This window comes from Mustela nivalis (genome assembly GCF_964662115.1).
Source record: "Mustela nivalis genome assembly, chromosome: 8".
NCBI classification, from domain to species: Eukaryota; Metazoa; Chordata; class Mammalia; order Carnivora; family Mustelidae; genus Mustela; species Mustela nivalis.
In genome coordinates, this window is record NC_139027.1 from 63,203,235 (window position 1) to 63,224,345 (window position 21,111).

At 34.0% G+C, this 21,111-nt stretch overlaps 1 protein-coding gene across 5 annotated transcripts in view; it reads left to right on the forward strand.

The window, feature by feature from the left end:
• The window catches only part of FANCL (FA complementation group L), a 304,302-nt gene that overhangs the window by 238,570 nt on the left and 44,621 nt on the right, over window positions 1–21,111 (forward strand). For 4 of the 5 annotated variants that reach the window (XM_082744360.1, XM_082744359.1, XM_082744358.1 and 1 more), the window contains 2 exons: window positions 13,103–13,199; window positions 17,861–17,929. In XM_082744360.1, coding sequence (XP_082600486.1) covers window positions 13,103–13,199; window positions 17,861–17,929 — 166 coding nt within the window. Of the gene's footprint in view, window positions 1–13,102; window positions 13,200–17,860; window positions 17,930–19,065; window positions 19,114–21,111 lie in introns of all 5 variants that reach the window. The other variant, XM_082744361.1, reaches the window with a different exon arrangement.

A 21,111-nucleotide genomic window follows, 5' to 3' on the forward strand; every position in this document is an offset into this window, starting at 1 on the left:
ATTTTAATTTTTTTTAAAGATTTTTATTTATTCATTTGAGAGCAAGAGAGACAACACAAGCAGGGGGAGAGGGAGAGGGAGAAGCAGATTCCTTGCTAAGCTGGGAGCCCATTGTGACATGGGGCTTGTTTTCAGGACCTGGAGATGATCTGAGCCAAAGGCAGATGCTTAACGATCTGAGCTACCCAGGTGCTCCGTATTTTTGTTATTTTTTTAAAAGGTTTTATTTATTTATTTTAGAGAGAGAGGGAGGGAGTCCATAAGTGGGGGAGGGGCAGAGGGAGTAGCAGAAGACTCCCCACTGAGCAGAACATGATGTGGGGCTCCTGATCCCAGGACCCTGGGATCATGACCCTAGCTGAAGGCAGATTCTTTATTAACTGAGCCACCCAGGCGCCTCTCTCCCAGTGTTCGTTCTTCCTTCCTGCATTTCTACTTCTCTGTCTGGAATCTTTTTTCTTCCTCACTACAGAATTCTTTTAATATTTTTTTGAGATATAATTGACATATTTTAGATGTACAATGTAGTGATTTGGTATATGTATATATTATGAAATCACAACAATAAGGCTAGCTAACCTCCATCATTACACATACTTACACAGTTTTTCTTGTGGTGAGAGCTTCCAAGATTTACTCTTTCAGCAACTTCTAAATATATATTACAATATTATTAATTACAGTGGCTATGCTGTACATTACATAGTGGAAGTTTGTACCATTGACTGACTTCACTCATTTCATCTCTGCCTCTGGCAGCCACCAGTTTGTTCTCTGTATCTGTGAGTTCATTTGTTTTTTCCTTAAATTCAACATATAAGTCACATCATATTGTGTTTCTTTCTCTGACTTGTTTTGCTTAGTGTAATGCTCTTAGGGTCTATCCATATTGTTGTAATAGCAGGATGTCCTTTATTAATGGCTGAATAGTAAGTATTTCATTGTATATTTGGTGAATACACGCGCGCACACAAACACACACACACGCTAAAATTTCTTTCTCCATTCATCTGTTAGTGGATACTTAGGTTGTTTCCATGTCTTGGTTATGGTAAATATTGCAACAGTGAACTTGGGGTTGCAGATACCTCTTCAACATTGCAATTTTGTTTTCTTTGGGTATATACCCAGAAGTGAAATTGCTAGATCATATGGCAGTTCCATTTTTAATTTTAGAGCGTATGCATTTTTATAATTGCTGTATCTTCCTGTGGATTTTTCCTTTTATCATTAAATGTTTCTTTCCATCTCTAGTAATATTTCTTTCCTTAATGTCTACTTTGTTAGATTAGTATAACTACACTAGATTTCAGTATTTTCAGAATTCTCTGGCTTTTCCTGTATTATCTTATTTAAAAATATTTTTCTGCTAACTTCCATAATCTAGATCCACTGGAGTCTGTTTTTAATTTTTTTTCTTGTGGTTTTCAGTCATATAGTTAGTCCTGGATCTTGGCATTCCTGGTACTCCCCCCCGCACCCCACAAATTGTCTGTCTCTCTCCCTTTCTCTCCTTTCCTCTCCCTTTACCTTGCTTCCTCCCTCTTCCTCTCCCCTAGCCTCTGGCAGCCACTGATCTTTTTACTGTCTCCACAGTTTTGGATTTTTGCAGAATGTTGTATAGTTGGACATTATGTAGCCTTTTCAGATTGGCTTCTTTTACTTAGGAATATGTATTTAAATTTCTTCTTCTTAATCTTTTCACGGCTTATTAATTCTTTTGTTTTTAGTACTGAATATAGTTCCATTGTCTGTATAAGTTTATTTGTTCACTTGCTGAAGGGCATCTTAGTTAGCTTCTAAGTTTTGGCAGTTATGAATAAAGCTGCTGTAAACATCTGTGTGCAAGTTGTGTATGTGTGTATGTGCGTGCACGCGTGCACACGTGCGTGTGTGTTTATCCACATTGGTAAATACCAGGGCCTACTGCTTTTTTTTCTTTTTAAGTTTTTATTTAAATTACAGTTTTGTAAGGGGTGCCTGGTGGTGCAGTTAGTTAAGGGTCTGACTTCTGGTTTCAGCTCAGCCTGTGATCTCAGGGTCATGAGATGGAGCCCTTCGTTGAGGTCCACACTCCTGTCTCTCCCTCTTCCCACCCCTGCCCCCACTGCCCCGCCAACACATACGCATGCTCTCTTTCTCTCTTTCAAATAAATCTTTAAAAAAATAAATTCCAGTTAGTTAGCATACAGTGTAATATTGGTTTCAGGTATACAATACAGTGATTCAGCACTGTGTGTGCTCATTACAGCAAGTACACTCCTTATACCATTACCTATTTAACCCATCGCCCCTGCCCTGCCCCTACAGTAACCATCAATTCTCTATAGTTCAGAGTCTGTTTTTTGGTTTGTCCATCTTTTTTCACCCCCCTTTGCTTGTTTGTTTTGTTTCTTAAATTCCACATATGAGTGAAATCGTATGGTATTTGTCTTTCTGACTCTTATTTCACTTAGCACAATACTTTCTAGCTCCATCCAGGTCATTGCGAATGGCAAGATTTCATTGTTTTTTTTATGGCTGAATAATGTTGCATTGCGTGTGTGTGTGTGTGTGTGTGTGTGTGTGTGTGTGTGTGTGTATACCACGTCTTCCTCATAGATTCATCAGTGGATGGACACTTGGGCTGTTTCCATAATTTGGCTCTTGTGGCTACTGCTGCTATAAACATTGGAGTGCGTATATCCCTTTGGATTAGTAGTTTTGTGTTTTGGCCAGAGACTTAGTAGTGCAGTTGCTGGATGATAGGGTAGCTCTATTCTTAACCTCTCGAGGAACCTCCATACTGTTCTTCAGTGTGGCTGCACCAGCTTGCATTCTACCAACAGTGCAGGAGGGTTCCCCTTTTTGTTTCCTGTGTTGCTGATTTTAGCCTTTCCGACAGGTGTGAGGTGGTATCTCATTGTAGTTTTGATTTGTAGTTCCCTGAAGACAAGTGATGCTGAGCATCTTTTCATGTGGGCCTACTACTTTCTAATAGTAAGAGGTAAGGGGTTTTTCTTTATTTTCACAATTGAATCAGTGGCAAATTGAGTACTCTATAACAACAAAAATGTAAAACCTGAACCCTCATGGTCTGTGCTTAACAAGATGACTCTGACTACTCTTTCTTTAAAAAAGAAAAACCCAAACAAAACAAAAACCCTGAAAAACTGGCAAAAGGGGAGAAATGTGGAAACTGACTTCGTTTCCAGATATTTTAGTTAATACACCTTTTCTCACTTTCTCTTGCTGACTGTTCTTCAGTATTTGCCCTTGTTCATTAAGGCTGAAGTGCTATGCCTAATGATCTTTTGTTAGGTGTTAGAAATTGTATATAAAAAAGTTCAGAGGTTTTAAATGATACTTTCTTTTAAAAGGGTTTACTTTTTCCTTTGCTAAGAAATCGAGTAGGGGTAGGTTGCTATAATCCTGGTTGAGTTTGGGCTATAGTTTTTTTAAGACTCAATGTACTTCTTACCGCTCCTCTCCCTTTCCTGAGTCGTAACCCTCTAGAAAGTTTAGGCAAGAGCTGGGTGTGTTCATTGGTATTTCTCCCTTGGTAGATCCTAAACTCTTGTGTGTGTCTCTTCACGGGGCCAGTTTACCTCTCAGTTCGAGTCAGGGGTCCACTTTTGACAATGTTTCATCAGCCTCTTGTTTGCTTTACTTTTAGGGGTAACCCTTCCAGGGTTCCCACTGAGGGCTTGGGGGTATTCACTGGGGCTTTTCCTCATGTAGGTTCTAAATTTTAATTAATTTCTCCTCAGTGTTATGGGATTTCTAACTATTCCCTCCCCCCCTTGGTTTTCACTGGCTTTCCACTTAGTTTTTTCTTCTTCTTTTTTTTTTATCCTCATCACTTGCAGTTCAAGGATTTATCAAAAGTTTTGATGGAAGAGTGCTGAAAGTTTAGGGAAAGTTCCCAGGCCCTACCTTTCCAGTAGATTCTGGCTCTTTAAAAGTCCGTTATTTTTATCTCTAACCTCAAGAGAGTTCCAGAAATCCTGCAGTGTGGTTTTTTTGTTTGTTTTGGTTTGCTTCTTAATAGCATCTTTCTGTTTGTGCCCTTTGCCCAAATTATTCTTCTCTAGCCCTGTGTGCAGAATTGGTAAATAAGCTGAGGGGAAAATGGCTGCAACGTTGGCTTACCTCTCCTCTGTTCCCCCTTTTCAGGACCTTGGTTCTTTAGGTCTTGGTTGCCTTAGCAATTCTATGATGCCTCCAACCTTATTTTTTTTTTCCCCTCTTGCATCAGGCTACTCTGATGATTCTCAGTGAAAGTGTAGGTCTGTAGCAGGATACTCCATTTTAGCCAGGTATTGTTGTTACATATAACTTCAAATGTACTGTTGTGATGATATCGCGGACTGGTTAATGCTATTCATGTGATTAGGCATTATTTGGTAAGGTGCCATTCCTGAATAGGATTTGGGAAAAATGAAACTTTTTTTTTTTTTTTTTAAAGATGGAACTTTTAAATAAAATTTAGCATAACCAGGAGAGAGGAAACAGAAGACAAGTAATGAATTGAGATGAACTAAGAGCAGTTTGGCTGGAAGTATGAAGATTTGTCTTGAGGCATTGACATCATGGACCTGGTCATTCTTTGGATTTAAGGTGTTATAGAAAAATCAGGTTGACTTACTTTCAGATGCTTAAACGTTAAGATCTTAGTGTTTAGAGGATACTTAGGAATGTAGGAAGGACTTGGGAAGGGGAAACCCTTTTCAAAGTTGTTGTGACATGTTTGGAAGAACTCTAGTAATGAAGTAGTTGAAGCACTGAGAATGCAAATATGAGATTTGTGAATCATTCATTTTTTTTTTCTCACCTAACTATTGAATGCCTATAATGTAAGACCGTGGATAACCATAGGCAAGACTTTAATAAAGATTCCTCAAGGAACTTATGTCTAGTGGGAGAGTCAGAATTTAAGTAGATGATCGCAGTAGTATTTAATTCTAACTGTGATAAGTACTACAGAATATAATTATAGGAATTCTTGAGAGCCATTAACAAGGTATAAGAGAAATAGTGGAAGTATTAAAATATCTTATGGAATAAGTGTTTTTTAGGGACAAAAAAGAAAGTATTGAGTTTTGCTTTGCATTATGCCTATTGTTCTGATGTGGGATAAAAAGGAACAGATGTCTAGCTTGGATAATAGATGAAGCCAAAAGGAAGGTTATGAATGCCTCTATCATAGCACTGATCACAATATGAATGCTTGTCTCTTCCTTAGACTAAAATTATTTTATACAGGGACTTACATTTTTGAAGTTTCTGTCCTGTGCCACTGACTGCTATAGCCACTTTATATAATGCCTAGTTAATTCTCTGAATAAATTTCAAGATACATATTTTTATGTTCAGCTTTATATATAAAATGTGTATGTAGCCAAGACTGGCTGCATAACAGTCCTTAGGCATTCTGTGTGAATGTTGCTGCCTTGAATTGTGCTACGGAGTAGCTCTGATAAGGATCCTTCACTAAAGTGCCCTCATATACTTGGAGATAGGTTTTATTAGTCTCACCCTCAGTATGTGCCTGTCTCATCATGGATAAAATTGGCCACATGCAAAATTAACCCATCCTGAGAGATAGTTATGAAATCTGTTGTTTAGATTTGTGAGAGATCAAAGTTTAATTATAGTGACTAGTGTGCGTGATTGAATTAGAATATAGCTGCTGTTACCGAATCACTTGTTTCACAGTCTTTACAGATGAAGAATGTGTTAGCAAAAGAGAAATTGCTTGCGTGGATTGTCAGAAGCCGGATAGTAAGATTTTGTCAGTATTTATTCAGTGCTTTCTGGAGTAAGAAAATCTATCAATTTTATTTTTGTGATTTAATCCTTGAATCAGGTCTGGCAATGTTGGCATAGGGTTTCAGACCATCAGTGCCAACACTGAGAGTTGAATTGTGCTATCCACATACTAGAATTGCTACCTTTTGAGGCCTTGCCTAGATAGCTGGCCAGCTTCTTAATTTAAAATATCTCTTAAAATGACACAGACAATAATTTGTATGACAAATTGATTTGAATGGATTGTCAGAATCTTAATGATTTGTAGACAATGTCAGTATGTCTTTGTTTTTCTTACACTTTAATATTCTTGTAGATTTGTTAGTATAATGGTAAAATCTGATAATGAAAGAAAAATCTTTTTTTTTTAAGGTAATGAAGACTTTGCTGTGTTTTTAAATTCCATAACTGACATATCCAATCAATTCTATATGATGAGGCTTTATAAAAAATTAGGAAAAAATAGAAATATTTAGAATATGATTGAAATCTTTTTTCTTTTATTCACATACATTTTTTTTTTATGGAAATGGCATTGAGAATTAGTAACTGACCTTAAGTTTGATTGCTATTGTAATTTCTGTACTTGTTTTCAACTTGTATAAAAACACACTAAAAACAGCTATTGTCTGAAGGGTAAAAAGATGATGGTAAGTCAGTGATTTTGGGTATTACACAGTTCACAAAGGTAAGTGATGCAAAAAGCTGTCTTGATAGGTTTCTGTTCACTTCTGCTTGTGTTGTTTAGCAGAAGGGCTCATTAAAAGGATAAGAATTAGAGTCCTTGGGGTTTAACAGGATTTTCTGTTCAGAAACATTAGGATGTTAAGGATATCAAGAATGTCCTGGCGTTGAAAGCACTAAATACTTGTTGTTATAAGTAGGTTGATCTACATTCCACTTTACCTAGGATAATCCTAGTTTATGCTTTTTATCCTGGCCTCTTGCAGTCTCAGAAGTGTTTTTTTGGAAGAAATATGTAGTCATCTTAGTTAGAAGATACTTAATGTTTGTTTTAGTAATCACATGGCCCTAGGTAATTCAGAGATTAAATAGTTCTAACAGGGCAAGTGTGATCTGATGGTTTTATTCTTTTTTTAAGACAGCATATATATCAATTAGAGTGAGTAGAATTCAACTGTTTGGCCTTTTAAATTTGTCTAGGGAAAGAGCTGAGTTTTATTAAATTTGTTGTGCTGTTGAAAGATTGTAAATACATATTAAGTTGAATTTTTAATTAAGTATCTTATTTTGGTAACGAACTTACTAATCCATTGATATTTTCTATAACTCCCAGTGCATTTCAAAGAACTGTATACCGTATTGGGAGAAATGGAGATACTTGTTAGGAGGAAATTAATTCCTGTAACTGGACAAGAGCTTTAATTCTGGCTTATCAGCTCTGTGTCATTGGGTGAGTAATGTAACCTCTCTGAGCCACGTTTTATTTTTCAAATGAAACTAATAATACTTAATAGTAAGGGTTAATAAGAAACATGTGTTATTTGATTCAAAGAATGCCATGTATAAAATAGGTATAAAGTTGAGCTACTAGTTCACCTAAAAATGTCAGACTATATATGAGTTTTACAGCTCTTAATTAGTGTTATGATTTCATTATAACCAGTAATGATAATTTTCACTGCATATTGCATAAGAACATAGATGTTAATAAGTATGATTTTCATCCTAAATTATCTTTATCATAGAGTGCTTTTTTCTCATATATATTCAAATCACTGAAAAAGTGGAGATTATCTAATAATGAAAAAATTGTTTTTCTAAATTGGTAATATGTTTATAGTATGTAATTTAAACAGTTTGCATTCAGTTGTTTGAAACTTGCATATAAAATCAATAAATATTGAACCAGTCTGATAGTAACTTCTCCATGGTCATGTAATGCATAGAGCATTGATGCAATGCATAGTTTAAAACTTTAATATTCCTTAGAAAAAAGTTGATTTGACTGGGAAGCAAAAACTTGAAAAGGAACAGTGTGACTTTCTTTTGAGAAAGTCCTTTTGAAGATTCATTTATTTGAGAGAGAGTTCACCTGCTTGTGCATGCATATGCAAGTGGGGAGTGGGGCAGAGAGAGAGGGCGGAGAGAATCTCAAGCAGACTCTGAGACCTTGGTGGGGTTCAGTCTCAAGACTCCTGAGATCATGACCTGAACTGAAACCAAGAGTTGGACACTAAACCAACTGAGCCACCCGGGCACCCCTAGGAAGATGAAGTCCTTTGGGGCTGCAGATGATTTAGGAAGGTTCTTCCTAAAGGAGGTGGTTATTGGGATAAGCTTGGAAGGAATGTAGAGAGCCTTAAAAGGCAGTGGTGGAAGTAAGTTTATAGTGATGGAAATGTGCAGTTCATCTTTGGACTTTGTAGTAGATTAGTTGCTCACAGAAGAGGATAGAAACCAGGGCGACTGAAAGGTCTTTCCTACTAGACTAAGGATTCTGTATATGCAAATGATGGGGACTCACTGATTATTTTTGAGCAAGGGGTTGATAGGATTTTATAAAAGTATCTAGGAAGATAGGGGCACCTGGGTGGCTCAGTCGGTTAAGTACCTGACTCTTGGTTTTGGCTCAGTTGTGATCTCAGGGTCTTGAGCTCAAGCCCCACATTGGGCTTCCCGCTCAGCAGGGAGTCTGGGACTGTCCCTTTCCCTCTGCCCCTCCTACTCATGCTCTCTCTCTATATATATAATACATAAATCTTAAAAAAAAAAAAGTATTTAGGAAGATTAATTTAGTCATGGAAGGCAGAATAGATTGATGTACAGAAGATACAAGAAATAAAGACACCATTTAGGGAGATTGTTTTTTGAAGTAGTTAATGCTTAAACCTGAGGGTGGTAATGAAGATGAAATTGATGCTTTATTAAAAGATGAAGATCTTTAGTCTGCCTTTTGATGTTATTGCTACATCTATGCCTCTAGGTATTTAAAGAAAAACTATGTAACCTAAGCTTTTAGTCAAAGTAAATACTGTATTTCAAGAAAAACAAAGCAAATTTGTTTTGCCTGTCTGTACTGATACCATTCAGCTTTTAACAGGAACAGTGGAAACCTCTATGAATCTTAAGTATTAGTATCCTTTTTCAAAGGTTTTAAAAATTTTAACTCAAGTGTAGTGCCATTTTATTATAAGCAGTAACTTATAAAGAAATGCAGCAAGTGAGAAATACAAAGTTAAGTGCCAAAAATATATATTCTTTAGATTTTATATTTGTGTTTTTCTATTTCCTTAGTCTATTTTAGAATATGCCTATTTAAGTAATAACACCAAAACTTCTAAATACAAATTTAAAATGTGATTTCATAACTTTTCAAAAATTGAGCTTTTCACTGATTTTCCTAAATTTATTACTTGCATGAGCTTATATCTTATTTAAATGAATGAAACTGTTTACTCCATATTGTCTAAATTGAGAGACCCAACTTTATAATAAAGCAGAGCATTTGAAACAGACTTTTTTCAGAAAAATTGATTTTGATATTATTTGTAAGATTTTATCACTTTAACTCCTTCCTTTAATAATCTCTTCCATAGACCAAACCCTAAGATACTCTTTCCTGTTGTGGATAGAAATACATTGTATTAGTAAGGATACAAGCTGAGCTGCCATTAACAAAGAGAACCCTAAATTCTCAGTGTTCCAGACAAGGTTAGAATTTTATTCATCTCTCTCATTTAACAGTTGAGAGGTAGGCAGATGGTCAGGAATGAGTTGGTAGCTCTGTTCCACAGGGTCATCTAAGAATCCATGTTTATTTTGTTTCTCAATCATCCAGTCTGGCTGCATTGTTAAGTACATAGGTCTTAGCCATATGTGGCTATTGACATTGACATTTATATTTAAATTACATTAACAATTCAGGGTCTATACCAGCTGTATTTTAAGTTCTTCATATCCACACATGGCCGTGGTTACTATTTTGGACAGTGCAGAGAGAGTCCACCTCCATCACTGCGGAGGGTTCTGTTGGTCAGAGCTGCTCTGAGTGTTGTTCTTGTCTGCATGGTCTTTGCTGGCTCTCATTGGCCCAAGTTTTAGTCTGTAGTAGGGAAGATGAGAGGGGGTGGGGAGAAGGCACAGTTCTGTTATAAATGGATAAGAGATGCACACATCCCTGCTGCTTACAGTTCTTTGACCAAGATTTATTGATATGCCGACACCCAAGGGCAGCTGGAAGGGTTTTAGCTGAGTAGAATGTACCCTGCTAAAATTTGGTTTAGTTAGGGATGCTGTGGAGGCAGGGATCCTATTACCAAAAGGAAGGAGGTGAGAAGAGATAGCACTGGACATTTTGCAATCTAGGTTGGGTGTACCAAAGTGTCAATAATCACAGTAAGGTTTCTTCCTGTCCCTCATACAAAGTAGACAGGGAGTCAGCATGAGTACAATGTTTAATTTTAAATGACTGTGCTGAGATTAACTCATAATTATACATTTTTTGCTGCCTTATTTGAATTAGTTCTTAAAAGTTCAAGATTAACATTATGATCATTTTGACTGCAAGGCCATATTTGGAACAGGACAGTGTTTATCTCTAAGGTATTATTTCTGTCGTAACTATTGTGGGAAGTTGATTTTTTTGTATGATTCTGTAAAGACTAGACCTTTTGTTTATTTCTATCTTCTAGGTGTTCAATAATGATTTCTAGTATATTGATGCTGAGCAGAAATGTGAAGCATGAGAAGTACTAGGTGGTGACTTAGTTGTTCCTTCTCTTGTCATCCGTTCTTGCTTTCTCTGTGCATATTTATCTGACTCTTTTAGACAGACACTCTTAAATGTTCATGTGTACAACTTCGATATTTCTAAATAATATGGCTTTTTCAGTGTAACTTACCAGTCTTAGAAATACTGTACTGGTTACTATAATAAAAATGGATTCGGCTCGTATACCACCTTTTCTCTCCCTTCTTCACTATTATTCTTCTATTCGCCCTAAAATTTCTTAAACTTCCTTCATGTTCCTTCAATTAAAGATGTTATGTCTTCCTCTCAAATTAGCAATTACAATTTTTTTAAGATTATTTATTTATTTATTTGACAGAGAGAGATCACAAGTAGACAGAGAGGCAGGCAGAGAGAGAGGGAAGCAGGCTCCCCGCTGAGCAGAGAGCCCGATGCAGGACTCGATCCCAGGACCCTGAGATCATGACCTGAGCAGAAGGCAGCGGCCCAACCCACTGAGCCACCCAGGTGCCCCAGCAATTATAAATTTTAGTGTTCCTTATCTTCCTTCCTCATATCTTTCCCCTTCTACCTCTCAATTTTTGTCATCTCTACTTTTTAAATTGCTGTGGTCAAATATATTTACATTAATTTCTGTAGCTATAATTAAGTCTTTTAGCTTTTGTCTGTTGTTGGATTCTAAAAATTGTGATTAGTAAGCAGTTACATTTTTAATGACTACATAAATACTTTTCACTGAAAAGCTAATGGTAGAGCAATTGCACTTTCAACATAGCTTTATTGTTTATAACTTAGTTTAAAATTTCTTCATCCCTTTTGGTTTCTTGTATTTTTTATATTAATTTTGTCTTATATATTAAGTCCTACCCTCTTGTCTATATATTCTACAGATTTTTTTTGTCCACTATCTTCCTCCAGGAGTCTTCTTTCTTTTTCTTCTAATCTGTTTTGTTGGGACACTGGAGTGGCTCAATCGTTAAGTGTCTGCCTTCTGCTCAGGTCATGATCCCAGGGTCCTGGGATTGAGCCCTGCATCAGGCGCTCTGCTCAGCAGGAGGCCTGCTTCCTCACCCCCCAGCCTCACCCCCGACCCTCACCCCCCAGCTGACTCTCTGCCTACTTGTGATCTCTGTCTGTCAAAGAAAGAAAACCTTTAAAGTCTTAATGTTCTACATTTTTGGGAGGAGAGGGATTTTTTTTTTTTTAATATAATTTTTTATTTTTTATAAACATATATTTTTATCCCCAGGGGTACAGGTCTGTTTGAGATGTTTACAGATAGAGCTGTAGGAAAATGATTTTATATATATATATGTATATATATATATATATATATATATATATATATATGAAGCCATTGATATTTTAATGTAAATATTTTTTTCTAGAATAATTTTACTTTTTATTTTCCAGGACTCTAGACTATTCATAGTTTCTGATATAAATTTCTTCTGTTGATAAAGATTGTTTTGTTTTGCTTTTGATTCTCCTATTGAAGATACATATCTTTTCAGATTCAGATCTGTTTTTCATTACAAGCAGTGTTCACAGCTCTTGCCCAGCATTTCTTGAAATTGACCCATTTTAACCATTATATCTGGCCAGTGACTAAGTGGCATATAGTGATGTTAAAAGAAATGTTTCCTAGGTTAGGAGGCTAATGTTAGTTCTGAACTATAATGGGTCTCACCATCAGTCTGGGTGATAAGTTGTGCAATACTCTTAGGCTACTTTTTATCTTTACAAGAGAATAGTATTGTAAAAATGTCAAAAAAAAATCCACATGCCCAGTTCGCTAGTAAATATACTGCTAAATTTGAACCTTTTTGGCAGTAGCTTATGCTACTCAAGGGACTGTATTTTTACAGAATGATATATTTCAAAGGGTATTGGTTTCCGTTGTAGAAAATTCATACATTTAGAGCAACTTAAAGCCAAAAACAATTGTGCTGTGCTATAGGTTTAAAATTATTAGTCATTTTGAATACATGTCCAGGTTAAATGTCAGAAGCTATATATTGCATGGAAAGAAAATTTATTGTTAGCAGATTAGACTGTACCTGTGCTTATATAACATTTTCCTTAGAGGATCAATTGAGTATATGAACTAATATCAGCCAGATTTTTGTACACTAACATTATTGATAATAAAGGAGAAGTTCATTGAAGGGAAAAACAAATAAAGGAAGCATAAAAGTCTACTAGTGTATGAAACTACAGAAATGGATCAAAGAGTTTGACAGGAAGTTTAATGTGTACATAAGCAGAGGCTGACAGCAACATGCTGTGTGTGCCAAAGGTTCCAGTGATGGAAAACCGAAACATAGTGCTCACTGACCACAGCATGAGCCTTGACACACATTGTAAATAATCCAGAGATCTATGACTGCATTAAGCACCAGGCTGGTGTATTAACGGCAGTAAATCTATAGCTGCATAAAGGGCTGGCATGCAGAAATTCCTCTGATTAATTTTTGTAATGGATTCATAGGAATACAGCAAATATTTTCATTTTGAATCCTACCATCCTCCAACTTCCCCTCCCCCCATCTTTGCCCTCCCTAGTATGATCATTTTTTATTTCCTTCTGTTCACCAGACTTGTATATGTGGATACTTGTCTCAGTACCATCAAGTTAAAAGCTGAAGATGCTTCTGGTAGAAAGCATCTAATTACTCTCAAGTTGAAGGCAAAGGTATGTGCTTCATTAAACTGTTATTATAGTCAGGAAATACTCTGTGAAATGAACTCTGAATGTTTTCAATGTAGGAAGTGCTAATGGCTTCTGAAAAGGTATTTGGTACTTTAAAAAATTTATTTTGGAAAGCTCAAAAAATTTACCCACTAGGTTTCCAAAAGCCTAGACATGATTTTGTGTCGCTCTTTTATTACAGACTTGCTCAAAATATAGACTTCATAGTGAAGAAATATTAGAAATAAGATTGGGCAGGCTCAGAGGACCTTGATGTCCTTTTTTGTAACATTGTACAAAGACAAAATTTGAAAGTTTCCACTATCCCAAGTAAAGTTTCACTGAAGTCTCTTGTCTTCAACTTTTACTATGAATTACACTCTCCAAACACATCCATATGTATACCTTTTTATTCTTTGTTTTGGCTAAAATTTTAATTCTGTATTTTAAGAACTTGCAAAGGTTATGCCTCCATTTATAGACTCTTTACAGGCTAGTGATCTATAATTACTAATTCTGTTGGCACAAAACATAGCTGTCTTTATGTCTTTGTTTTAGTTCTAGGTTATGAATTTTGAGAAATAAGTAGAGTAAGCAAGTTCAGCATATTAATCATTTATTTAGTAATCACTAGGGACACATTAGAATTTGAGAAAACCTGGACATTTAACTTTTTTTATTGTTCCCAGGAATCATCAATCAACTCTGGTTCAGAAGATTGTAGTATGAAAAGATCAATTGTGTTTGTCCGTTTTAAAAATGTGTCTGGCATTTAAGCTTTCCATGAGAGAAAATTAATACATAAAGCTGGGTGACACAGAAAAGTTGGTATCTTAGAGTGCCTCTTTATCAGGCAATTTGAGAAATGACTCATTCTCTCTTTTCCTCACACACAGAATATTCAGGTATAATTTTAAGATTCATGTGTGATAAGTATTGAAAATATTAGTGGGATAGAAATTTATTTGTGAAAGAAGTTACATGGATATTTTTGTCAAAATGAATAAAAAATTATTTTTTAATTTTTAAAGGTGAGCTTTGTTTTTACCCTTAAGATCAGGGAGAAATTTTCCTTTATTTCTCCAAAGATCACATGGGTTTCTGTAATTTACTTCAGAGTTTTAATTGTTTGTACTTTGTACATTTATAAAAATTGCTTTGCTGTTGTGAAGACCAAAATGAAAAATTTTAAATGCATCCTGTCTTGACTCGTGGTGGTGGTGGTGGTTTTTTTAATAGCCTTATTTTTACACTGTACTTTACTAAGGAGATTCTCTGTCTAGAACTACATCTATAAAATTTTATTATTCCAGTTAATGACTTTAGTTGGTAATATCAAGAGGAAGGATGTAGCCATTAGAATGGCCCATCCTTTTTGCTTTTTCTTATACCTTTTCAGGGTAGATAAGGTGACACTTAATATTTCTGTGAAGAATGTATCTAAGTTTTTGCAGCATTGGTAACTGTGAAGCACTATTATGGATGAGAGAAGAGAAGACTTTATTTAAATTAAGAAGGAATCGAGAAACAAATTTGTATAAAAAAAAAGTGGAAATGAATGATTTTTATATTGATATGATTTATTAGAATCTTTAATTGTATATTGAGTTCAGGTTACATAGACCGAAGTTGTATTTTAGTTGTGGTCATTTCTTCTGGAATATTTAGTTCTGGGATTGTCAGTTAAAAACAGTGATAGCTGAAGCTGTATATTAAAAGTATGTAGTGCAAAATCACATTTAAAACTAAATTCTAAAGGTCAAGCTGATCTTTTTTAAACCTTAATGCAGACTTGTTTTTGTAAATATACAAACCTTTATTTCTTTTACTTGGTATTTTTTGATTTACAGTAAAGGAACACATTTGTTTCATTTTTTTTTTCCTGTTGAATACCTGTTCTCCCAATTCTGCCATTTCCCCTCACTCTGTCCAACCCTCAAAGAAAACAATGCCAATTTTAATTAAACAGTCCTTATTAAAAGTGAATATATAAGTCAAAAAGAAATATAATAAGGGAAATAGTTGAATTTTGTCATTTTTATAGGTGTATTTCTATGCAATATTTAAAGTACATGCTGAACTATGGGATGGAACTATTATCTTTTCTTTTAAAAAAGGAGATCAGGGCTTCTTCAGCTTTGGCCAAGATCCAAGAACTACTTGAAAAACACAGATGTGTTTCAGAGGCTGGGCACTCTGTCTGCTGGCCGTTTTTGTAATTTGCTACAGTTTGTATGTGTTTACTTCAAGGAAGCCTTACTGCTTAGATGGTCCAATCACAGAAGAGATTGGGTTAAAATTTTCCTTAGAACAATGTTCTATAGAATCTAAAAAATACCATATATGACAAAAATAGTTACTTAATATTGTATGACAATTGTATTCTTTGATAGCTATTGATTTGATGGGTTCTTTTACATGAGATTTGAAAAACTGTATGTTAATTAAGAACAAGAATTACTTATTTTTCAATTAATATTCCTTTATGTGGAGCTTTCATCGTTTCAGTTGGACTACTAAAGTAAAACTTGGCAATTAGTCTCTAGTTTTTATATATCTATACAACTTACTACCGAAAACTACCTGAATTTTGATAGTACAGTATTGCATTTAGTTACCTATGTTATAATACAAAAGATTCTGAAATATCTAGGATGCTACTTACTAATTGACGTTAAATCATCCAGAAGTATATCAGTTTTTTAATTAGGTTCTGTACAGTTATATAAAGTTTATTGTATAAACAGAATTGATCTTGAACATGGATGTAATTAACATATATAATATATTTGCATTTAATTTACAATAGATATACAGGAAAGCCACCTCTATAGATCAGTCTAATTTATTACATATTTGTATGTCTGTATAATTACACATAAAAATGTATTTGAATACATCATCTCAGAAATTGTGACTCATATATATGGGATCATATGGAATTTATAATCTGCTTTTTTGTTTAACTATTTGTAGGGTTTTTTTTTAATCAGTATATATGTACCATTCACTATATTGAGTCCTATTTGAATGCAGGAAATCATCTTCTCTTTTAAAATTTGCTGTATGTACTAAATGACTTCCAAAGTCACAGATATTTTTCTTTGTTCATCTACTCTAAATACAGTGAACATCTTATTAACTTCATACTCTTACTGAGATTGATGATTTAAGTTGATATTTTTCATTGTCAACATGAGTAGGAGATTAAAAAAAACTCAAAATGAAGTAAATGCTCCATTTTGACCACAGAGGTCTCAAGTGTGCATTATAATTTTTACAGAATCTTAACATGTTAGAAGGAAAAGAGACTTGATAACACTTTTGCTTGAGTTCCATCAATTTTACCTATCAAACAGCTATTGAAGTTAAATGACTTATCCAAGATCACATAAGTTAGCAGAATTGGAAACCAGAGAAATTAAGGTCTCTGTCTGCACTTATTGAGATAATTACATGACTTGTAAAGTGGCTTACAGATTGTTTCTGTAGTGACTATAGAAGTTATACTCAGAAGTACATCAACTCATATTTTGAATTGTAATAGAGTTCCTTCCTAAATCTCAGCTTGACCTTTTTCTTTTTTCTTTTTCTCCAAATGAGAGCATTTTATATTTTTATTATTTCCTGTGTATTTGCCTTTGTGTTTTCAGTTCTGCATAGCCAGATAACCATCAGAGTATAAGTTGATAAATTTCTTTTTAGCGAATTGCTTACTATAACTAAATGTTAATTCTTTTCAAAACATTGACTTCAGAAGGGCTAATGTTTGCTAAATACTATAGTGATAATTTTTGGAACCCATTTGCTTATTTGGCGAAGTTGTGAGAAATAAAATGCTGAAGAAAGTGAAAATCTAAAACTTATTTTAAGACTTTGTTGAATGAGAGCTAGGAGTTTTCCAAAATTAATTTTCTTTTGGTAAATTTTGCTTTTTAATGAAAATAAGTGAATTTTCTTTAATCACATCTGACTTCCGAGAATCCAGAACTGGTTTTTACAAAAGTCATGTAGTACAATTCTTTAATAACAAAATTGATTTTAAGAAAAACTGTCTTTTGTCTTTCTTAACTTAGACACCTAATTTATCCTTAATGACTATCACTTTTTGAATAAAGCTGTTGAATTAATTTTTTTATTGACCATGAAAAGGTTTTTCTTAAAACTATTACTTTTTTCTTTTTGTTTATTATATATTTGCTAGGACTAATTGCTTTATTAGGAAAAATACATTTTTCTACACTTCTTGGCTCTTTTAACAGATAACTTTTTTAAAGTGGTGCCTGAGATGGAGATTAAATTTTAGATTGAAAGGAAATTAAATATTAACCAGTTTGATCTCTCTTTTTAAAGGTAAAGAAACTGAGATCCTGTGCGTTTCACCCCTCAATTTACAGTTAGTAGCTGACCTGACACTGACTTAATTCATTATTCTTTACTCAAAACCTATTGCTTTGGCACCCCAAATCACCAAACTTTGTACCTCCTGAGCATAAGTTGACTTATTAGTCAGCTCTTGACATTTTCTACAATAATAGAATCAAAATATTAACATATAATACATTTGCATTTATAAGACTTTTCCTATTCAGTTTTTCTAAAATAGTTCATGTGAAATTGTCACGACAGAAGCAAATATGACCTAATTTTATGCCTTTTCATAGTACCCAGCAGAATCTCCAGATTGTTTCGTGGATTTTCCTGTGTCATTTTCTATTTCTTGGACACCACAGGTAAGTTCTTAGATTTATTTTACGTAGCTGAAAAGCATATTCTATTAAAACCATAGGTTATAGGTTACAGCTATAGGTTATAAATATATATATTTTTTATATATATATAATAAATATAGGTTATAGGTTACATTTTAGGTTATAAAGTGGTTTTTTTTTTTTTGGTAAGCATTTATTTATAAACAGAACTTTCAGAGTGCTTTCTTTCCCTGTATTCCCTAGTAGTTAATGTCCAGTTTCTCCCTCCCCTCCCACATAAACACACCATCCAGTCTTTAGGTGTTTATGCCTCATAGTAGATAAAGATGAAGTTCTATTCACAGAAATTTAATTTTAATTTAAATCATAAAGAACTCTACAGCAGTGAGCAGTAAGTAGAAAGTTGGGTGAATTTTTCAGATTGCTGAAACTGTTAATATTGATGGCATAATATCAGAGGATCTTTTTCAGAGAAGAAAGAGTTATGCCTGACAATACAAATCACTTGCACTGAGTTTTTATTGTTTTAAAGTGGTTGTCCGTAATTCATCCTTCAGCTTAGGTTATATTTTTGTATGGGCTTTGGGACGTTTGTACTTGTATAAAGAATATAGGAAATTCTTTCTTCTGTTTCTATCAGCTTAATTTCTCAAAATACTGATACCTAAGAAGAAAATGAAATTAAAAGTACACTGGAAATGGTAACACAACGTAGATGTAAGGTTTTTAATTGTATGAACACCCAACATTATGTGTGTGTGGTTTTTAAAGATCTGGCAGAGTGCTGGTTGGATTCAGAGAACAATCGAGTCATGACAGGCATGGTCCGTCTTTCACCAAGTAAATTGTGACATTTGGTAGCAAAATGGAGAGAACATTTCTTTTCTTATTCAAAGAGCAGGGGGAAATTCCTATTAACATTTTACAAATATTCTGTAGAGACTACCTGTATTTTTGTTAGGAAATTTTGATGGGGTCAAGTGAAAACTTATGCCTAATTTTTAAAGTACATATATACAGTAATTGTGTATGAAGGTAGTTTTTAAAAAGACCTAACAGGATTTAAATAGCGTTGTGTAGGTTCAAATGTCATTCATTTATTACATTAATGACACATATATATTAAAAATTATTTTTTGTATTTTTTTCTTTAAAAGCAATCTCCCTCCTTTAAATGGAAACTGAGAAAACGCAGCAAAAGAAAAGAGAGGAAAAACCCTGTAATTTGCTTTTGATATTCTGATACAGGTTATAAAAATCTAAGTCACTGTGTTCACTTTTAAATTTTTTTTTTAAAGACACTTTTCCTCTTTTTTAAATATACATTTTCTGTTTGGCTTTCTTCTTTCTAAAATAAACATTTTCCTCTTTTTAAAATGTGAATTTCCTATTTGGCCCTGTAAACTTTGTTTTATGTGAGATTATGAGATAGGGCTGTACCTGGATTATATTATTCTTTCCAGATATTCTATCTCTAGATTAAATTTTAATATGTATCAGAATCCCAATTCAAAAACTGTATTTTTGATGAATTTGTAGTGTTTTTAATGTAGATAAACATACAAGCTTTTCCAGCCTTAAATCTGTGAAAAAGTTTGCATCTCCACAAGAAGACTGTTTAGCGCTTACCTTATTCTGTCATTTAGCAAAATTATTTTGTGATTTCAACACACTGGGAAATCTTTGAGGGTAATTTCTTTCAAATTTGCTATCTGTTTTTAACACCAGCTCAATGCCTTGCACATTTACGCATGGGATGAATTTTAGATCTAGTTAGGTCATACAGCAAGTTTTCTGTTTTGTACTAGCTCCCAGAGAACAGTTACTAATTAGTAGTAACTGGAATGTTATTTTTTTTCCAATTAAAGAATATACTAAGATTCTTAGTAAATCACAGATAAAAACTTGGATACCTTTTTATCCACAACTCAGATTTGACAGATGTTCATTTTTTGTCACATTCATTTCATTTCTAGCTCTTATCTCTGTCTCTCTCTTAGGAATAAAATGTTCTACTAACAACTAAGATTTTATTCCTCTTTTCCCTTTCCTTCTTTCCCTTTTGAGGTAACCACCCCTCTGAAATTGATGCATGTGCTAGCCATGCATCTTTCTTGCTATGTTTGTTCATGCCATATTCTATAGTTTTGGCTGTCTGAATTTTTTTATACAGTGTTTGAGATTTACCTGTGATCTTTGCATGTTTAATACATTAAATGCTTTATATAGTTACATTGTATGAATCCACCAGTTAATTTATTCGTTGTCCTACTGCTAAAGTTGTTCACAATTTCTTAAGTTGTGCGCTAGTGAATATCCTTACATTTCCTTATTATGTATATGAGACTCAGTGTGGCTTATGCCTAGAGAAAATTTTGGATTGAGGGGAATGTACCTCTTTGAGATTATTAAATATTGCCAAATTGCCTTCTCAGATTGGTTGTATAAGTTTATTTCCCTGCTCAGCAATGCATGTAATATCTACTTCTCCAAATTCTTTCCAGGACTTAGCCTGACCTTTATTCTTAACAAGAATTGAAATTATTATTATTGTGTTTATAATCTTTGCTTATTTAAAAATTTTTCTTAATTTGGATACCGATTATTGGTTATATCGGATGTATTTTCTCTCTGTGGTATACTTTTTACCTTTGTATGTAATCTGTTTTGTCAGTCAGAAGTTTAACTTTCAGTGTTGTCCCAAGTCTTGCCCTTGTGATTTCTGCTTTTTGTGTCTTGAATGAAAAAACCTTTCATATCTTGTTCTGAGAAGATAATTTCCTATCATTCTTAAAGTTAATATTTTTTTCACATTTTTAATTTACACTTGCCTATTTTATATATGCACTTAGAATTTGGATGTGTCTTCATTTGTTTAGATCTGGGGCTAATTTCAGTTTTTCTTTTATATTTGCTATTAAAATGTTTCAAAATACATTATTTACTTATTTTAGAGTCTAGCAGTACATCATAAATATTTTGGTAATAATACTACCAGTGGTATGAGCTCTTGAGTCTTTTAGACATGATGAGAGTATTGGAATATTAGTTTATGTTTTAAAAGTAAGCAATATCAGACCACTTTGCTGTGCGTGATCTTTTTTCATTGATTTGTTAGAAATAATTCTGCTTGTGAGAATTATTTTTTCTTAACCGCTTTTAAACAGTGTGGTTCTTAAGCAAAATAAATGCAGTCTAGCAGC